The following is a 23,639-nucleotide window of genomic DNA, read 5'->3' on the forward strand; positions in this document are numbered from 1 at the left end:
CAGCTCACCAGCTCACTCACCTACCAGCTCACCAGCCCACTCTCCTACCAGCTCACCAGCTCACTCTCCTACCAGCTCACCAGCCCACTCACCTACCAGCTCACCAGCTGACTCTCCTACCAGCTCACCAGCCCACTCACCTACCAGCTCACTCTCCTACCAGCTCACCAGCTCACTCTCCTACCAGCTCACCAGCTCACTCTCCTACCAGCTCACCAGCCCACTCTCCTACCAGCTCACCAGCTCACTCTCCTACCAGCTCACCAGCCCACTCACCTACCAGCTCACCAGCCCACTCACCTACCAGCTCACTCACCTACCAGCTCACCAGCCCACTCACCTACCAGCTCACTCACCTACCAGCTCACCAGCTCACTCTCCTACCAGCTCACCAGCCCACTCACCTACCAGCTCACTCACCTACCAGCTCACCAGCTCACTCACCTACCAGCTCACCAGCTCACTCACCTACCAGCTCACCAGCTCACTCACCTACCAGCTCACCAGCTCACTCACCTACCAGCTCACCAGCTCACTCACCTACCAGCTCACCAGCTCACTCTCCTACCAGCTCACCAGCTCACTCACCTACCAGCTCACCAGCTCACTCACCTACCAGCTCACCAGCTCACTCACCTACCAGCTCACTCACCTACCAGCTCACCAGCTCACTCACCTACCAGCTCACCAGCCCACTCACCTACCAGCTCACCAGCTCACTCACCTACCAGCCCACCAGCTCACTCACCTACCAGCTCACCAGCTGACTCTCCTACCAGCTCACCAGCCCACTCACCTACCAGCTCACTCACCTACCAGCTCACCAGCTCACTCTCCTACCAGCTCACCAGCTCACTCACCTACCAGCTCACCAGCCCACTCACCTACCAGCTCACTCTCCTACCAGCTCACCAGCTCACTCTCCTACCAGCTCACCAGCTCACTCACCTACCAGCTCACCAGCCCACTCTCCTACCAGCTCACCAGCTCACTCTCCTACCAGCTCACCAGCCCACTCTCCTACCAGCTCACCAGCCCACTCACCCACCAGCTCACCAGCCCACTCTCCTACCAGCTCACCAGCCCACTCACCTACCAGCTCACCAGCTCACTCACCTACCAGCTCACCAGCTCACTCTCCTACCAGCTCACCAGCCCACTCTCCAACCAGCTCACCAGCCCACTCACCTACCAGCTCACCAGCTCACTCACCTACCAGCTCACCAGCTCACTCACCTACCAGCTCACCAGCCCACTCTCCTACCAGCTCACCAGCTCACTCTCCTACCAGCTCACCAGCTCACTCACCTACCAGCTCACCAGCTCACTCACCTACCAGCTCACCATCTCACTCTCCTACCAGCTCACCAGCCCACTCACCTACCAGCTCACTCTCCTACCAGCTCACCAGCCCACTCACCCACCAGCTCACCAGCCCACTCTCCTACCAGCTCACCAGCTCACTCACCTACCAGCACACCAGCTCACTCACCTACCAGCTCACCAGCTCACTCACCTACCAGCTCACCAGCTCACTCACCTACCAGCTCACCAGCCCACTCTCCTACCAGCTCACCAGCTCACTCTCCTACCAGCTCACCAGCCCACTCACCTACCAGCTCACCAGCTGACTCTCCTACCAGCTCACCAGCCCACTCACCTACCAGCTCACTCTCCTACCAGCTCACCAGCTCACTCTCCTACCAGCTCACCAGCTCACTCTCCTACCAGCTCACCAGCCCACTCTCCTACCAGCTCACCAGCTCACTCTCCTACCAGCTCACCAGCCCACTCACCTACCAGCTCACCAGCCCACTCACCTACCAGCTCACTCACCTACCAGCTCACCAGCCCACTCACCTACCAGCTCACTCACCTACCAGCTCACCAGCTCACTCTACCAGCTCACCAGCCCACTCACCTACCAGCTCACTCACCTACCAGCTCACCAGCTCACTCACCTACCAGCTCACCAGCTCACTCACCTACCAGCTCACCAGCTCACTCACCTACCAGCTCACCAGCTCACTCACCTACCAGCTCACCAGCTCACTCACCTACCAGCTCACCAGCTCACTCTCCTACCAGCTCACCAGCTCACTCACCTACCAGCTCACCAGCTCACTCACCTACCAGCTCACCAGCTCACTCACCTACCAGCTCACTCACCTACCAGCTCACCAGCTCACTCACCTACCAGCTCACCAGCCCACTCACCTACCAGCTCACCAGCTCACTCACCTACCAGCCCACCAGCTCACTCACCTACCAGCTCACCAGCTGACTCTCCTACCAGCTCACCAGCCCACTCACCTACCAGCTCACTCTCCTACCAGCTCACCAGCTCACTCTCCTACCAGCTCACCAGCTCACTCTCCTACCAGCTCACCAGCCCACTCTCCTACCAGCTCACCAGCTCACTCTCCTACCAGCTCACCAGCCCACTCACCTACCAGCTCACCAGCCCACTCACCTACCAGCTCACTCACCTACCAGCTCACCAGCCCACTCACCTACCAGCTCACTCACCTACCAGCTCACCAGCTCACTCTCCTACCAGCTCACCAGCCCACTCACCTACCAGCTCACTCACCTACCAGCTCACCAGCTCACTCACCTACCAGCTCACCAGCTCACTCACCTACCAGCTCACCAGCTCACTCACCTACCAGCTCACCAGCTCACTCACCTACCAGCTCACCAGCTCACTCACCTACCAGCTCACCAGCTCACTCACCTACCAGCTCACCAGCTCACTCTCCTACCAGCTCACCAGCTCACTCACCTACCAGCTCACCAGCTCACTCACCTACCAGCTCACCAGCTCACTCACCTACCAGCTCACTCACCTACCAGCTCACCAGCTCACTCACCTACCAGCTCACCAGCCCACTCACCTACCAGCTCACCAGCTCACTCACCTACCAGCCCACCAGCTCACTCACCTACCAGCTCACTCTCCTACCAGCTCACCAGCTCACTCACCTACCAGCTCACCAGCCCACTCACCTACCAGCTCACCAGCTCACTCACCTACCAGCCCACCAGCTCACTCACCTACCAGCTCACCAGCCCACTCACCTACCAGCTCACCAGCTCACCCACCTACCAGCCCACCAGCTCACTCACCTACCAGCTCACCAGCTCACTCACCTACCAGCCCACCAGCTCACTCACCTACCAGCTCACCAGCCCACTCACCTACCAGCTCACCAGCTCACTCACCTACCAGCCCACCAGCTCACTCACCTACCAGCTCACCAGCTCACTCTCCTACCAGCTCACCAGCTCACTCACCTACCAGCTCACCAGCTCACTCACCTACCAGCTCACCAGCCCACTCACCTACCAGCTCACCAGCCCACTCACCTACCAGCCCACTCTCCTACCAGCTCACCAGCTCACTCTCCTACCAGCCCACTCTCCTACCAGCTCACCAGCCCACTCACCTACCAGCTCACCAGCTCACTCACCTACCAGCTCACCAGCTCACTCACCTACCAGCTCACCAGCTCACTCACCTACCAGCTCACTCACCTACCAGCTCACCAGCTCACTCTCCTACCAGCTCAACACTGCACCATAGACTCAACACTGCACCACAGACTCAACACTGCACCACAGACTCAACACTGCACCACAGACTCAACACTGCACCACAGACTCAACACTGCACCATAGCACGGTTGGCTACGTATGGTGCGAAAGAAGTTCAACGCACACACGCGTGGAGACCGATGAATTGCGAGGGATGGCACGCTGAGGGATGCTGCTCTCGCACCATCGACAGAGGGCAGCGGTGTCTACTTTAAAAGGCCTTCACGCCAGAGGTCGCAACCGGGTACCCGATACCCGTACCCTACCCGATATTCGGCTACCCGTACCCGGCCGGGTACGGGTAGCCGTTTGCGACCGGGTACGGGTAGACCGTGAGTCACTGGTGAGTCACCGTTTGTCACTCATTTCCCAACGTCTTGTCTCTTCTCACAATTCAAGTTCCTAGAATCAACCCACCCGCGCCTGCAACGCGGCTTCATCCCAGAGGTCGCAATCAGGTACCCGATACCCGTACCCTACCCGTACCCTACCCGATACCCGGCCGGGTACGGGTACGGGTACGGGTACCCGTTTGCGACCCTGGTGCGGCCGGGTACGGGTAAGGAATCAAAACCCGTTTGCGACCACGCCCGGCCGCCTTTGTCTCCCCAGTTGCGATATTTGCACACTGCACCAGGTACTCATTTGATGCTGAGTCGACCTAGGGGAGGCCCAGGACCGGTTCAGATAATCGTCACCGGTGTTGGCCGTGAGCGGGAATCGAACCTGGGTCGCCGGGTTCATAGCGCAGCGTAGCGCTAAGCACTACACCACCGCTCCCCACATACACACACACACACCTGTACACACAAAGATCCCCCGTGTAGCCTTAACAGACTGTAGGGACAAGTGCTGTTAGCGAGCACCTATGAAGGCCGGCACGACACACGAAGGGATTTGGGCGGCCAGCACCACGCCCGGCCACCCTGGCGTGGCGATGTTCACACACCGCACCAGGTACTCATTTGAGGCTGAGTCAACCTAGGGGAGGCCCAGGACCGGTTCAGATAATCGTCACCGGTGTTGGCCGTGAGCGGGAATCGAACCCGGGTCGAAGGGTTTGTCGCGCAGTGCGCTAACCGCCGCAGGTACGAAGACACGCACAGACAAAGATCCCCCGTGTAGCCTCTAACAGGCTGTAGGGGCAAGTGCTGTGAGTAGCGAGTAGCTGCAGCACCTGTGAAGGTAGACACAGACAAAGGTCCCCCGTGTAGCCTCTAGCAGGCTGCAGGGGCAAGTGCTGTGAGTAGCGAGTAGCTGCAGCACCTGTGAAGGTAGACACAGACAAAGGTCCCCCGTGTAGCCTCTGGCAGACTGTAGGGGCAAGTGCTGTTAGCGAGCGCCTACGAAAGCTACCGGCACTGTGGCACACGAGGGGGGTGGGTGGCCAGCACCGCCGCACCCGGCTTCGCTCGCGATTCCCCGGTGACGATGTTTGCTACACCACCGCTACACACGCCAGGTGCTCATTCTAAGGCCGATTCGACCCAGGTCCAAGAACGGTTCGGATTTAATCGTCACCGTTGGTGGTCCCGGCGAAAACTCGAACTCGGGTCGTAGCCACTGCGCCATAGACTCCGTGCCCCGAAGCGTCAGAGAGACTCACAGAGACACACAGAGAGACACAGAAACTCGTGAATATATATACACAGACATCCATGGAGATTCATAATGCCCCAAAGATTCATAATGACCCATACAGACTAAAAGGTGCTACAGAGAGTCACAGAGACCCAGAGGCTCATGATTAATGCTGCTTCCGAGACTCATAGAGACACAGATACCCATCGATAGCCTCCGAGACCCACAGAGACTCCAAGAGACTTATTATTATCACCACACAGCCACCAACCAACCACCTACCAACCCAATCATCCATGAACCCAGCGACCTACCGTACCACACACCCACCCACCGTACCACCCACCCACCCACCTTACCACCCACCCACCGTACCACCCACCCACCCACCATACCACCCACACACCCACCCACCGTACCACTCACCCACCCACCGTACCACCCACCCACCCACCTTACCACCCACCCACCGTACCACCCACCCACCCACCGTACCACCCACACACCCACCCACCGTACCACCCACCCACCGTACCACCCACCCACCCACCGTACCACCCACACACCCACCCACCGTACCACCCACCCACCGTACCACACACCCACCCACCGTACCACCCACCCACCGTACCACCCACCCACCGTACCACCCACCCACCGTACCACCCACACACCCACCCACCATACCACTCACCCACCCACCCACCGTACCACCCACACACCGACCCACCAACAGTACCACCCACTCACCTACCCACCAACAGTACCACCAACCCACCGACCCACCGTACCACCCACTCACCCACCAACAGTACCACCAACCCACCGACCCACCGTACCACCCACCCACCCACCGTACCACCCACTCACCCACCCACCGTACCACCCACTCACCGACCCACCGTACCACCCACTCACCCACCAACAGTACCACCAACCCACCGACCCACCGTACCACCCACCCACCCACCGTACCACCCACACACCCACCCACCGTACCACCCACCCACCCACCGTACCACCCACCCACCGTACCACCCACCCACCCACCGTACCACCCACACACCCACCCACCGTACCACCCACCCACCGTACCACCCACCCACCCACCGTACCACCCACACACCCACCCACCGTACCACCCACCCACCGTACCACCCACACACCCACCCACCGTACCACCCACCCACCGTACCACACACCCACCCACCGTACCACCCACCCACCGTACCACCCACCCACCGTACCACCCACCCACCGTACCACCCACACACCCACCCACCATACCACTCACCCACCCACCCACCGTACCACCCACACACCGACCCACCAACAGTACCACCCACTCACCTACCCACCAACAGTACCACCAACCCACCGACCCACCGTACCACCCACTCACCCACCAACAGTACCACCAACCCACCGACCCACCGTACCACCCACCCACCCACCGTACCACCCACTCACCCACCCACCGTACCACCCACTCACCGACCCACCGTACCACCCACTCACCCACCAACAGTACCACCAACCCACCGACCCACCGTACCACCCACCCACCCACCGTACCACCCACACACCCACCCACCGTACCACCCACCCACCCACCGTACCACCCACCCACCGTACCACCCACCCACCCACCGTACCACCCACACACCCACCCACCGTACCACCCACCCACCGTACCACCCACCCACCCACCGTACCACCCACACACCCACCCACCGTACCACCCACCCACCGTACCACCCACCCACCCACCGTACCACCCACACACCCACCCACCGTACCACCCACCCACCGTACCACACACCCACCCACCGTACCACCCACCCACCCACCGTACCACCCACACACCCACCCACCATACCACTCACCCACCCACCGTACCACCCACACACCCACCCACCATACCACTCACCCACCCACCGTACCACCCACACACCGACCCACCAACAGTACCACCCACTCACCTACCCACCAACAGTACCACCAACCCACCGACCCACCGTACCACCCACTCACCCACCAACAGTACCACCAACCCACCGACCCACCGTACCACACACCCACCCACCGTACCACCCACTCACCCACCCACCGTACCACCCACTCACCCACCCACCGTACCACTCACCCACCCACTCACCGTACCACCCACCCACCCACCGTACCACTCACCCACCGACCCACCGTACCACCCACACACCCACCCACCGTACCACCCACCCACCCACCGTACCACCCACACACCCACCCACCGTACCACCCACCCACCGACCCACCATACCACCAACTCACCCACCCACCGTACCACTCACCCACCCACCGTACCACCCACCCACCGACCCACCGTACCACCCACTCACCCACCCACCGTACCACTCACCCACCCACCCACCCACCTTACCACCCACCCACTCACCGTACCACCCACCCACTCACCGACCCACCGTACCACCCACCCACCGACCCACCGTACCTCCGGTAGCCGTGCGGGGCTGCGTGGCACCAGCGTCACCGGCGATCGGTACCCAGGCGGCGAATGAACCGGCGCGGGCGTCACGACGGCCGTGGTGGTGGTGGTGGCGGCGGCGGCGGCGACGTTGGTAGCGGCGACGTTGGCCGGAGTTCCCGGTGACGCCGACGCTTCGGGCGACGGTGGAGACGTGACGATCCACGGACGCACTTCGCCGATGCCCGGCGGCCCGGTCGGTGCCGGGGAGTAGCCTCCGCCGTCGGTGATGCCGGTGCCGGTGCCGCCAACGCCACCAGCGGGAGTCCCGGCGCAGCCGTCGAGGAGAAGAGCCTCGTAGAATTCTCGCACGTCTGGCACGCCGGGGAGAGCGCACGTTCGAAACATCGTTGGTCAACGTCATCATCATCAACATCATCGTCAACGTCATCATCAACATCGTCGTCGTCATCATCAACATCATCATCGTCGTCATGAACATCATCGTCGTCGTCATCATCAACATCATCGTCGTTGTCATCATGAACATCGTCGTCGTCATCATCATCATGAACATCGTCGTCGTCATCATCATCAACATCATCGACGTCATCATCATGAACATCGTCGTCGTCATCATCATGAACATCGTCGTCGTCGTCATCATCATCAACATCATCATCGTCATCATCAACATCATCGTCATCGTCGTCATCATCAACATCATCGTCGTCATCATCAACATCATCGTCAACGTCATCATCAACATCATCGTCGTCGTCATCATGAACATCATCGTCGTCATCATCATGAACATCATCGTCGTCATCATCATGAACATCGTCGTCGTCATCATCATGAACATCATCATCGTCGTCATCATCAAAATCATCGTTAACGTCATCATCAACATCATCGTCGTCATGAAATCATCGTCGTCATCATCATCGTCAACGTCATCATCATGAACATCATCGTCGTCGTCATCATCATGAACATCGTCGTCAACGTCATCATCATGAACATCATCGTCATCATCATCAACATCATCGTCGTCATCATCATCATCATCGTCGTCATCATCATCAACATCATCGTCAACGTCATCATCATGAACATCATCGTCGTCATCATCATCGTCGTCGTCATCATGAACATCATCGATTTAAAGCTTTCGTGACTGCAGGGATTCATCTTCTTGGTTCTTTCGGTAAAGTCACGTAGAAGGGAAATAATAAAATAATAAACATAAAACATAATACAATTATTCTCACGACGTTTCGGCCACAACGCAAGCAGCCGTCCCCAGGTGCCCTTCCCCCCCTTCCAACCCAGCTTAAATATACGCTCCAAGCATGGTGCTGTTTCATTCAGACGCTGTCTCCCCGACAGACCTGGTCTTCACCTGAGGACGGCTGCTTGCGTTGTGGCCGAAACGTCGAGAGAATTATTTTATTATGTTTTATTTTTATTATTTTATTATTTCCATTCTACGTGATTTTACCGAAAGAACCAAGAAGATGAATCCCTGCTGCAGTCACGAAAGCTTTAAATCCGAAAAAAAAAAGATGATGATGTTGATGATGTAGATGATGATGTTGATGATGATGTTCATGATGATGATGTTAATGATGATGATGTTGATGATGTTGATGATGATGTAGATGATGATGTTGATGATGATGTTAATGATGATGATGTTGATGATGTGAATGACGCTGTCTTTCTGACATCCCTGTTCTTCACCTGAAGACGGCTGCTTGCGTTGTGGCCGAAACGTCGTGAGAATTGTAATTTATTATGTTTTATTTTCATTATATTATTATTTTTATTATTTTATTGTTTTATTTTTTTTATTTTATTATTTCCCTTCTACGTGACTTTACCGAAAGAACCAAGAAGATGAATCCCTGCAGTCACGAAAGCTTTAAATCGAAAAACAAAGCTAGTAAACTTAGAAATACAATGCAAATACGACACAGAGAGTCGGCTAACATAACAGTCAACACCCTACCTGGTTGATTACGTTCGTTCAAAGATTGCTAAATTTGAGAGAGAGAGACAAAACACAGACACGGAGACACACGGACAGACACACAAGCAGAGAGAGATAACAGAGACATAGAGAGAGACACACAGAGAGAGACACACACATAGACACACAGACAGAGACACACAGAGAGAGACACACACATAGGCAGACAGACACACAGAGAGAGAGAGACACAGAGAGAGAACACAGAGACACAGAGAAAGACACACAGAGAGAGACACACAGAGAGACACACAAGCAGAGAGATAACACAGAGAGAGACACACAGATAGAGACACACACATAGACACACAGACAGACACACAGAAACACACAGAGACACACAGAGACACACAGAGAGAGACACACATAGACACACAGACAGACACACAGAGACACACAGAGACACACAGAGACACACAGAGAGAGAGACACAGAGAGAGAGAACACAGAGACACAGAGAAAGACACACAGAGAGAGACACACAGAGAGACACACAAGCAGAGAGATAACACAGAGAGAGACACACAGATAGAGACACACACATAGACACACAGACAGACACACAGAAACACACAGAGACACACAGAGACACACAGAGAGAGACACACATAGACACACAGACAGACACACAGAGACACACAGAGACACACAGAGACACACAGAGAGAGAGACACAGAGAGAGAGAACACAGAGACACAGAGAAAGACACACAGAGAGAGACACACAGAGAGACACACAAGCAGAGAGATAACACAGAGAGAGACACACAGATAGAGACACACACATAGACACACAGACAGACACACAGAAACACACAGAGACACACAGAGACACACAGAGAGAGACACACATAGACACACAGACAGACACACAGAGACACAGAGAGAGACACACACATAGACACACATAGACACACAGACAGACACACAGAGAGAGACACACAGAGACACACAGAGAGAGACACACAAATAGACACACAGAGACACACAGAGACACACAGAGAGAGACACACACATAGACACACAGACAGACGCACAGAGAGAGACACACAGAGAGACACACACATAGACACACAGACAGACACACAGAAACACACAGAGACACACAGAGACACACAGAGAGAGACACACATAGACACACAGACAGACACACAGAGACACAGAGAGAGACACACACATAGACACACATAGACACACAGACAGACACACAGAGAGAGACACACAGAGACACACAGAGAGAGACACACAAATAGACACACAGAGACACACAGAGACACACAGAGAGAGACACACACATAGACACACAGACAGACACACAGAAACACACAGAGACACACAGAGACACACAGAGAGAGACACACATAGACACACAGACAGACACACAGAGACACAGAGAGAGACACACACATAGACACACATAGACACACAGACAGACACACAGAGAGAGACACACAGAGACACACAGAGAGAGACACACAAATAGACACACAGAGACACACAGAGACACACAGAGAGAGACACACATAGACACACAGACAGACACACAGAGACACAGAGAGACACACAGAGACACACAGAGAGAGACACACATAGACACACAGACAGACACACAGAGACACAGAGAGAGACACACACATAGACACACATAGACACACAGACAGACACACAGAGAGAGACACACAGAGACACACAGAGAGAGACACACAAATAGACACACAGAGACACACAGAGACACACAGAGAGAGACACACATAGACACACAGACAGACACACAGAGACACACAGAGACACACAGAGAGAGACACACAGAGAGAGACACACATAGACACACAGACAGACACACAAGCAGAGACAACACAGAGACACACAGAGAGAGTCAGAGAGAGACACACACATAGACACACAAGCAGAGAGAGACACACAGAGAGACACACAGAGAGACACACAGACAGAGACACACACAGAGAAAGACACACAGAGAAAGACAACACAGAGACTAACAGAGAGAGGCACACACACAGACACACACACAGACAGACAGACAGAGAGAGACACACAGATAGAGACACACAGAGAGAGACACACAGATAGAGACACACAGAGAGAGACACACAAGCAGAGAGAGACAACACAGAGACTAACAGAGAGAGACACACACATAGACACACACACATAGACACACACACAGACAGACAGACAGAGAGAGACACACAGAGAGAGACACACAGAGAGGGACACACAGAGAGGGACACACAAGCAGAGAGAGACAACACAGAGACAAACAGAGAGAGACACACACATAGGCACACAGACAGAGACACACACATAGACACACACACACAGACAGACAGACAGAGAGAGACACACAGAGAGGGACACACAGAGAGAGACACAGATAGAGACACACAGAGAGAGACACACAAGCAGAGAGAGACAACACAGAGACAAACAGAGAGAGACACACACATAGACACACACACATAGACACACACACAGACAGACAGACAGAGAGAGACACACAGAGAGAGACACAGATAGAGACACACACATAGGCACACACACAGACAGACAGACAGAGAGAGACACACAGATAGAGACACACAGAGAGAGACAACACACAGACACACAGACAGAGACACACACATAGACACACACACAGACAGACAGACAGAGAGAGACACACAGATAGAGACACACAGAGAGAGACAACACACAGACACACAGACAGAGACACACACATAGACACACACACAGACAGACAGAGAGAGACACACAGAGAGAGACACACAGATAGAGACACACAGAGAGGGACACACAGAGAGAGACACACAAGCAGAGAGAGACAACACAGAGACTAACAGAGAGAGACACACACATAGACACACACACATAGACACACAGACAGAGACACACACATAGACACACACACAGACAGACAGACAGAGAGAGACACACAGAGAGAGACACACAGATAGAGACACACAGAGAGAGACACACAAGCAGAGAGAGACAACACAGAGACAAACAGAGAGAGACACACACATAGACACACACACATAGACACACACACAGACAGACAGACAGAGAGAGACACACAGATAGAGACACACAGAGAGGGACACAGAGAGAGAGACACACAAGCAGAGAGAGACAACACAGAGACAAACAGAGAGAGACACACACATAGGCACACACACAGACAGAGACACACACATAGACACACACACAGACAGACAGACAGATAGAGACACACAGATAGAGACACACAGAGAGAGACACACAAGCAGAGAGAGACACACACATAGGCACACAGAAACAACGCCTCTGTGTGACGTGTTATTTTTTATTCTTGGTTCTTTCGGTGAAGTCACGTAGAAGGGAAGTAATAAAATAATTAAAATAAAACATAATAAAATAATTCTCACTAGTGAAAGACGGAGGACACTCTTATTAAAGGGAGTGCTCCTAATCTCAGCACGCGTTTTTCTGGATTTCTTTGTTGTTATTCTGGCTCTCACTGTTCAAATAAACCCACCGTTAAAATTATAGACTGATCGTTTCTTTGTCAGTGGGCAAACGTACAAAATCAACAGGGGATCAAATACTTTTTTTCCCCTCACTGTACAGCAGCAGCAGGCGTCAGGATTGAGATCGAACCCACGCCCTCATGTATACCAGGCGAGGTAGTTAACATCTCCTAGCCACCGTGATGATGATGAGAGAGACGCAGACTCCAAATATACAGCAGCAGCAGGCGTCAGGATTGAGATCGAACCCACGCCCTCCTGTATACCAGACGAGGTAGTTAACATCTCCTAGCCACCGTGATGATGATGAGAGAGAGAGAGAGAGACGCAGACTCCAAATATACAGCAGCAGCAGGCGTCAGGATTGAGATCGAACCCACGCCTTCCTGTATACCAGGCGAGGTAGTTAACATCTCCTAGCCACAGTGATGATGATGAGAGAGAGAGAGAGACGCAGACTCCAAATATACAGCAGCAGCAGGCGTCAGGATTGAGATCGAACCCACGCCTTCCTGTATACCAGGCGAGGTAGTTAACATCTCCTAGCCACCGTGATGATGATGAGAGAGAGAGAGAGACGCAGACTCCAAATATACAGCAGCAGCAGGCGTCAGGATTGAGATCGAACCCACGCCTTCCTGTATACCAGGCGAGGTAGTTAACATCTCCTAGCCACCGTGATGATGATGAGAGAGAGAGAGACGCAGACTCCAAATATACAGCAGCAGCAGGCGTCAGGATTGAGATCGAACCCACGCCCTCCTGTATACCAGACGAGGTAGTAAACATATCCTAGCCACAGTGATGCCATATCATCATCAGCAGCAGCAGCATCTTCATCAGCAGCATCATCCTACTCACTGAATTTTCCCTCCTGGGGTCTCTATGTGAGTCTATGGTCTCTGGGTGAATCCCTCCGTTTCTGTGCGAGCCTGTGGGTCTCTGAGTCTGTGGGTCTCTGAGTCTGTGGGTCTCTGAGTCTGTGGGTCTGTGTGAGTCTGGGTCTCTCTGTGAGTGCGGGTCACTCTGTGAGTCTATGAGTCTCTATGTGAGTCAATGGGTCTATGTACAAGTCTACGGGTCTCTGTGCGAGTCTACGGGTCTCTGTGCGAGTCTACGGGTCTCTATGAAAGTCTACAGGTCTCTGTGTGAGTCTACGGGTCTCTGTGCGAGTCTACGGGTCTCTGTGTGAGTCTGTGGGTCTCTGTGCGAGTCTACGGTTCTCTGTGTGAGTCTACGGGTCTCTGTGTGAGTCTACGGGTCTCTGTGTGAGTCTACGGGTCTCTGTGTGAGTCTACGGGTCTCTGTGTGAGTCTACGGGTCTCTGTGTGAGTCTACGGGTCTCTGTGTGAGTCTACGGGTCTCTGTGTGAGTCTACGGGTCTCTGTGTGAGTCTACGGTTCTCTGTGCGAGTCTACGGGTCTCTGTGTGAGTCTACGGTACTCTGTGCGAGTCTACGGGTCTCTGTGTGAGTCTACGGGTCTCTATGGAAGTCTACGGGTCTCTGTGCGTGCCCACACACGCGAGTCTACGAGAACCCCAATGTAAAAATCCCCGCATTTGCACGTCTGAAACCAGGATTGGAGCCCAGGTTTCAGCAGCGTCGGCTCAGCGTCTCCAACCCAAGGGGCCAAAGCATCACACGCACACACACGCACACGCACACACACACGCGCACACGCACACACGCGCACACGCACGCACACACACACGTACACACGCACGCACACACGTACACACGCACACACACACACACGTACACACGTACACACACACACACGTACACACGTACACACACACGCACGTACACACACGCACACACGCACGCACGCACGCGCACGCGCACACACAAACACGCACACACACGCACACATGCGCACGCACACACACACGCACACACACACACACACAAACGCACACGTACACACACGCACACACACGCACACACACACACACACAAACACACACACGCACACGCGTGCACACACACGCGTGCACACACACACACGCACACACACACACAAACACACACACACACACACGCACACAAACACGCACGCGCACACACACACGCACACACACACGCACGTTCATACACCCAAGAAAACATCGATTGTTAAGCGCAATTAAAACGCGGAAACCGCCGAGCGTCGCCAATACTAATCCGATAATTATTGATTACGATCGAAGGAGTTTTCTCACACCGCGCAAGTTGCGGAACTGCTGCAGTTGGCCTTTTGTATTTGTCCGTCGCGAGTTTGACGGCCGATGGGAACAGTTTGGTGGCAGTGGCAAAGCGAGCAAAGCAAAAGTTTAGGGCCTCAAATAACTCAAGGGGATCGCGCTCACTCGCTCGCTCGGAATCAGAATATTTATTTGTATCGGAGGAGGAATCCGATGAGCTGTAAAACACAAACTCCACTCACTCTGTAGAACAGGGGGAGGTCATACAAACTCCACTCACTCACTCTGTAGGACAGAGGGATATCATACAAACTACACTCACTCTGTAGAACAGGGGGAGATCACACAAACTCCACTCACTCTGTAGAACAGGGGGAGATCATACAAACTCCACTCACTCACTCTGTAGAACAGGGGGAGATCACACAAACTCCACTCACTCGCTCTGTAGAACAGGGGGAGATCACACAAACTCCACTCACTCACTCTGTAGAACAGGGGGAGATCATACAAACTACACTCACTCTGTAGAACAGGAGGAGATCATACAAACTCCACTCACTCTGTAGGACAGGGGGAGATCATACAAACTCCACTCACTCGCTCTGTAGAACAGGGGGAGATCATACAAACTCCACTCACTCTGTAGAACAGGGGGAGATCACACAAACTCCACTCACTCTGTAGGACAGGGGGAGATCATACAAACTCCACTCACTCGCTCTGTAGAACAGGGGGAGATCACACAAACTCCACTCACTCACTCTGTAGAACAGGGGGAGATCACACAAACTCCACTCACTCTGTAGAACAGGAGGAGATCATACAAACTCCACTCTCTCACTCTGTAGAACAGGGGGAGATCATACAAACTCCACTCATTCACTCTGTAGAACAGGGGAAGCCCATACAAACTCCACTCACTCACTCTGTGGAACAGGGGGAGATCATACAAACTCCACTCACTCACTCTGTAGAACAGGGGGAGACCATACAAACTCCACTCACTCACTCTGTAGAACAGGGGGAGATCATACAAACTCCATTCACCTTGTAGAACAGGGGGAGATCATACAAACTCCACTCACTCACTCTGTAGAACAGGGGGAGATCACACAAACTCCACTCACTCACTCTGTAGAACAGGGGGAGATCGCACAAACTACACTCACTCAGTCACTCGTTTGTGGGCAGTGTTGAGTATCTTGGCAGTGTTGAGTCTATGGGCAGTGTTGAGTCGATGGTGCAGTGTTGAGTCTATGGGCAGTGTTGAGTCTATGGTGCAGTGTTGAGTCTATGGTGCAATGTGTAGTGAGTCTATGGGCAGTGAATCTGTGGATCTCAATGTATGTACCGTATATTGAACTTTATTGCACTGTACATAGCCAACCATGCTAATTGGAGGTGTGTGTGGGGCGGGGGGCCCTTCCATCCAGCAGTGGATTGATCGTAACCCCCAGGGGATGGTGCCGAAAGCCGATGAGAGGTGCAAATATAAACAGATAAAATCAAACGAGACGCCGCTACGGACAAACGCGACGCTAAGCCACGGCAAACACCATCGATCCTTCGCATCGGATTTCTCCACCGGTCATCAAACCGCGTGGAGGCGCGCGGGAGGAGGGCTCGCTGAGTAAGGGGAGGGGCGGGTGGGATGAAAAGCGGGCGGGGGGGGGGCTAGGAGATGTTAACTACCTCGCCTGGTATACAGGAGGTCGTGGGTTCCATCCCTGCTGCTGTATATGTGGAGTCTGCATCTCTCTCTCATCATCATCATCACGGTGGCTATGAGATGTTAACTACCTCGCCTGGTATACAGGAGGTCGTGGGTTCCATCCCTTCTGCTGTATATGTGGAGTCTGCGTCTCTCTCTCTCTCTCTCATCATCACGGTGGCTAGGAGATGTTGACTACCTCGCCTGGTCTACAAGTGGTCGTGGGTTCTACCCTGACCCTGACTCACACCTACTGCTGCTGTATATTTGGAGTCTGCGTCTCTCTCTCTCACTCTCATCATCATCACGGTGGCTAGGAGATGTTGACTACCTCGCCTGGTCTACAGGAGGTCGTGCGTTCGATCCCGACCCTGACGATGCCTGCCGCTGTATATTTGAAGTCTGCGTCTCTCTCTCTCACTCTCATCATCATCACGGTGGCTAGGAGATGTTAACTACCTCGCCTGGTGTACAGGAGGTCGTGGGTTCGATCACGACCCTGACGATGCCTGCTGCTGCTGTATATGTGGAGTCTGCGTCTCTCTCTCTCTCTCATCATCATCACGGTGGCTAGGAGATGTTGACTACCTCGCCTGGTCTACAGGAGGTCGTGGGTTCAATCCAGACCCTGACGATGCCTGCTGCTGCTGTATATTTGGAGTCTGCATCTCTCTCTCTCATCACAGTGGCTAGGAGATGTTGACTACCTCGCGTGGTATACAGGAGGTCTGTGTCTCTCTCTCTCATCATCACGGTGGCTATGAGATGTTAACTACCTCGCCTGGTATACAGGAGGTCGTGGGTTCCATCCCTGTTGCTGTATATGTGGAGTGTGCATCTCTCTCTCTCATCATCATCACGGTGGCTATGAGATGTTGACTACCTCGCCTGGTCTACAGGAGGTCGTGGGTTCGATTCCGACCCTGACGATGCCTGCTGTTGTATATTTAGAGTCTGCGTCTCTCTCATCATCATCACGGTGGCTATGAGATGTTAACTACCTCGCCTGGTCTACAGGAGGTCGTGGGTTCCATCCTGACCCTGACGATGCCTGCTGCTGTATTTGTGGAGTCTGCGTCTCTCTCATCGTCTTCAAGGTGGCTAGAAGATGTTGACTACCTCGCCTGGTCTACAGGAGGTCGTGGGTTCGATCCTGACCCTGACGATGTCTGCTGCTGCTGTATATTTGGAGTCTGCGTCTCTCTCTCATCATCATCACGGTGTCTCTCTCTCATCATCACGGTGGCTAGGAGGTGTTAACTACCTCGCCTGGTCTACAGGTCGTGGGTTCGATAATAATAATAATAGTTCAATTTATAACGCGCGCAAATTTGCGGACGTAATGTCCACAACTCAAGAGTCGCTCGATCTCGACCCTGACGACACCTGCTGCTGCTGTATATTTGAAGTCTGCGTCTCTCTCTCATCACGGTGGCTAGGAGATGTTAACTACCTCGCCTGGTTTACAGGAGGTCGTGGATTCTACCCCGACCCTGACGATGCCTACTGCTGTATATTTGGAGTCTGCGTCTCTCTCTCTCTCTCATCATTATCACGGTGGCTAGGAGATGTTAACTACCTCACGTGGTCTACAGGAGGTAGTGGGGGTTCGATCCCGACCCTGACGATGCCTGCTGCCGCTGTATATTTGGAGTCTGCGTCTCTCTCCCCGCGCTCGCGTGGATTGTTCTCCAGGTCCTCCGTTTTTTTTCCACCTCCACGTCACATGTGGAATCTACGTCACCGAGTTGGAGAGTTTGTGGCTACTGCTAGACATTCCAGCACGTGACGATGGCGATAATAAGCCACTTCCATGGGTCATCATCTGCGGCAGTCAGGGTTGCTTCTGAACAAAGGTATGTGTAGAGCAGGGCTGGGGAACGTCCGGCCGTACAAGGCCCGCGAAATCATTCGGTGTGGCCCTGCCAAGGCAACTGCAGGCGGGACTCGAAATTCAATAAATCTAGGAGCAAACCTGGAAAAGCAGTTGCGAGTAGCGGCAAAATCATCAACGTACTCTTAGTTTTTTCGGTAAAGTCACTACGTAGGTAAAAAAATGAAATTAGAATTAATAAAAAATAAAATAATATAAAATCACGACGACGTTTCGGAGGCAACACAAGTCTCCGTCATCAGGTGGGACCGTCACAGCCAGATTTGCTGCATCAAGTGAGGCAGGGATTCCAAGATGCAAGCTCTAAAATACAAGTTAAGGGGGAGGAGAGGATGGGGGGGAGCTTATCAGAATGTGGTAGCCAATGAATGGAACGTATCGGGAGGAGGGGGGGCTAAAAGGGGAAATTATGTCTTGATGCCCTTTACCGAATGTTGACATCCCCGGCGTTTAACAGTACTCTCCTTTCTCGTATTTGATTGTCAGCAAACACTGATAAAAAAACAAGATGGGCATTTTCGATTGAAAGCTTTCGTGACTGCAGGGATTCATCTTCTTGGTTCTTTCGGTAAAGTCACGTAGAAGGGAAATAATAAAATAATAAAAATAAAACATAATAAAATAGAATTTAAAGCTTTCGTGACTGCAGGGATTCATCTTCTTGGTTCTTTCGGTAAAGTCACGTAGAAGGGAAATAATAAAATAATAAAAATAAAACATAATAAAATAGAATTTAAAGCTTTCGTGACTGCAGGGATTCATCTTCTTGGTTCTTTCGGTAAAGTCACGTAGAAGGGAAATAATAATATAATAAAAATAAAACATAATAAAATAGAATTTAAAGCTTTCGTGACTGCAGGGATTCATCTTCTTGGTTCTTTCGGTAAAGTCACGTAGAAGGGAAATAATAAAATAATAAAAATAAAACATAATAAAATAGAATTTAAAGCTTTCGTGACTGCAGGGATTCATCTTCTTGGTTCTTTCGGTAAAGTCACGTAGAAGGGAAATAATAAAATAATAAAAATAAAACATAATAAAATAATTCTCACGACGTTTCGGCCACAACGCAAGCAGCCGTCCTCAGGTGAAGAACAGGGATGTCAGAAAGACAGCGTTATTCACATCATCATCATTAACATCAACATCATCATCAACATCATCAACATCATCATTAACATCATCATCATGAACATCAACATCATCATCTACATCATCAACATCATCTTTTTTTTTTCGGATTTAAAGCTTTCGTGACTGCAGGGATTCATCTTCTTGGTTCTTTCGGTAAAATCACGTAGAATGGAAATAATAAAATAATACAAATAAAACATAATAAAATAATTCTCACGACGTTTCGGCCACAACGCAAGCAGCCGTCCTCAGGTGAAGAACAGGTCTGTCGGAAAGAAACGTCGTGAGAATTATTTTATTATGTTTTATTTTTATTATTTTATTATTTTCCTTCTACGCGACTTTACCGAAAGAACCAAGAAGATCATCAACGTACTCTTAGTTTTTTCGGTAAAGTCACGTAGGTAAAAAATGAAATTAAAATTAATAAAAAAATAAAAACAATAAAATCTTGATACAGCAAATCTGGCTGTGACAGTCCCACCTGCTGACGGAGACTTGTGTTGCCTCCGAAACGTCGTGATTTTTATTATTTAATTTTTATTAATTAAAATTTCATTTTGTTACCTACGTGACTTTAACCGAAAAACCTAAGAGCACGAATCCTTGCAGTCACGAAAGCTTCAAATCTAGAACATCATCAACACCGGCTAACATCACCACACGCCTCACCAAAGAGAAGCAGTTCCAGCCCATCGCATTAGGGGGCGAGTTAATGAAATGTTTGAGCAAATATAACGGACTAATTTTTTTTAAGTTGATCATTTTGTGTGGCCCGCGAATGATGTTACAAATATCCAAATAGCCCTTGGCAGAGAAACAGCGCTGGCTGCCGACTGAAAGTGGTAACTGCAGTGTACGGCAGCAAGCGCGCTAGGGCTGAACAGAGGTCGCAACCGGGTACCCAATACCCGTACCCTACCCGATACCCGGCTACCCGTTTGCGACCCTGGTGCGGCCGGGTACGGGTAGGCCGTGAGTCACTGGTGAGTCACCGTTTGTCACTCATTTCCCAACGTCTTGTCTCTTCTCACAATTCAAGTTCCTAGAATCAACCCACCCGCGCCTGCAACATGGCTTCATCCCAGAGGTCGCAATCGGGTACCCGATACCCGTACCCTACCCGATACCCGGCTACCCGTACCCGGCCGGGTACGGGTACGGGTAGCCGTTTGCGACCCTGGTGTGGCCGGGTACGGGTAAGGAATCAAAACCCGTTTGCGACCTCTGGGGCTGAACGATTTGGGGAAAATATCTAAATGCGATTTTTCTTCTTTCAGATATTGCGATTGCGATTTAATTTGCGATTACATTTTTTAAAGTCAAGCTTCAGTTCAATATTCACTGTGTAATAGATTTAAAACGTGCGATGGAGCATTGCCACATGATACCATCAAAGTATCAACTGCTCTAAAAGATTCTAATGCAAGGATGAGAAGTTAAACGATATGAATTGGTCCCAACATATATTTATATAAAAAAATGTTTAATAGATCAAACATAGAACTATAGTTAAGTAAAATAAATAAAGTTATCATAATAAAACATATATGAACAATTCCAATTAGAAAGTAATAGGACTTTTCAAATCGCAAAAAAACCGCAGCCTTTGCCATTTGATAATCGCGTTGTTTCAAATTGCGATTTCGATTTGAAATCGATTAATAGTTCAGCCCTAACACACATCAGCAGGCAACAGTAAACACGGGGGGGGGGGGGGGGGGGGAGAAAACTAGGGCAGAGTTCACGGAGAGGTCCATCTGGAAGTCCCAGTAACCCTCCGTCCTCTGGTCTAACACCGTTTGAGATGAGGCTCAAAAGAAAGCTGTCTCTGGTGTGGACCAGTCGGTTTCAATGACGATGCAAATATTATGAGAATGTCTTTTTTGTTTGTATTCTGACCCACAAGCATTGTGGTTAATGTGGACAAGCGTTCTGACCACAAGAATTGTGGTCAATGCAGACATGATTCCTTGTAAAAGGTTTCAGTTTGGTGGTTTAACATCTTAACACCTGTTTTGTTGCCAGAAAAAGGGGAAAAATCTATTATCATATTTTGACACTGGCAAAGGAGATCCCATGATGTAGATGCTCACCCGGAGCTCTCATTACTCTGATAGTTAATTGTCTTTGTGCTGTGTACGCCTTTTGGCGTCCTCTGGTCTAACACCGTTTGAGACGCGGCTCAAAAAAAAGCTGTCTCTGGTGTGGCCCAATCAGCTTCAAAGACAATGCAAATATTATCAGAGTGTGTTTAATTTAGATTTTAGTTTTCTATCTACGTGACTTTACCGAAAGAACCAAGAATACTGCGCCATAGACTCAACACTGCACCATAGACTCAACACTGCACCATAGACTCAACACTGCACCATAGACTCAACACTGCCCATAGACTCAACACTGCACCATAGACTCAACACTGCCCCATAGACTCAACACTGCCCCATAGACTCAACACTGCCCCATAGACTCAGCACTACTCATAGACTCAACACTGCACCATAGACTCAACACTGCACCACAGACTCAGCATTACTCATAGACTCAACACTGCACCATAGACTCAACACTGCACCACAGACTCAGCACTACTCATAGACTCAACACTGCACCATAGACTCAACACTGCCCCATAGACTCAGCACTACTCATAGACTCAACACTGCACCATAGACTCAACACTGCACCACAGACTCAGCATTACTCATAGACTCAACACTGCACCATAGACTCAACACTGCACCACAGACTCAGCACTACTCATAGACTCAACACTGCACCATAGACTCAACACTGCCCCATAGACTCAGCACTACTCATAGACTCAACACTGCACCATAGACTCAACACTGCACCACAGACTCAGCACTACTCATAGACTCAACACTGCACCATAGACTCAACACTGCCCCATAGACTCAGCACTACTCATAGACTCAACACTGCACCATAGACTCAACACTGCCCCATAGACTCAGCACTACTCATAGACTCAACACTGCACCATAGACTCAACACTGCCCATAGACTCAACACTGCACCATAGACTCAACACTGCACTACATACTCAACACTGCACCATAGACTCAACACTGCACCACAGACTCAGCATTACTCATAGACTCAACACTGCACCATAGACTCAACACTGCCCCATAGACTCAGCACTACTCATAGACTCAACACTGCACCATAGACTCAACACTGCCCCATAGACTCAGCACTACTCATAGACTCAACACTGCACCATAGACTCAACACTGCCCATAGACTCAACACTGCACCATAGACTCAACACTGCACTACATACTCAACACTGCACCATAGACTCAACACTGCACCATAGACTCAACACTGCCCATAGACTCAACACTGCCTATAGACTCAACACTGCACCATAGACTCAACACTGCACCATAGACTCAGCACTACTCATAGACTCAACACCGCACCGTAGGCTCAACACCGCACCGTAGACTCAACACCGCACCGTAGACTCAACACTGC

At 51.6% G+C, this 23,639-nt stretch overlaps 1 protein-coding gene across 2 annotated transcripts in view; it reads right to left on the minus strand.

Moving 5' to 3' along the window:
* The window catches only part of LOC144952365 (disks large homolog 1-like), a 209,621-nt gene that overhangs the window by 169,292 nt on the left and 16,690 nt on the right, over positions 1 to 23,639 (minus strand). For both annotated transcript variants that reach the window (XM_078882750.1, XM_078882749.1), the window contains exon 3: positions 7,670 to 8,016. In XM_078882750.1, the coding sequence (XP_078738876.1) occupies positions 7,670 to 8,016 (347 nt within the window). The remainder of the gene's footprint in view (positions 1 to 7,669; positions 8,017 to 23,639) is intronic.

Source organism: Lampetra fluviatilis, chromosome 67, assembly GCF_964198595.1.
Source record: "Lampetra fluviatilis chromosome 67, kcLamFluv1.1, whole genome shotgun sequence".
Lineage (NCBI taxonomy): Eukaryota > Metazoa > Chordata > Hyperoartia > Petromyzontiformes > Petromyzontidae > Lampetra > Lampetra fluviatilis.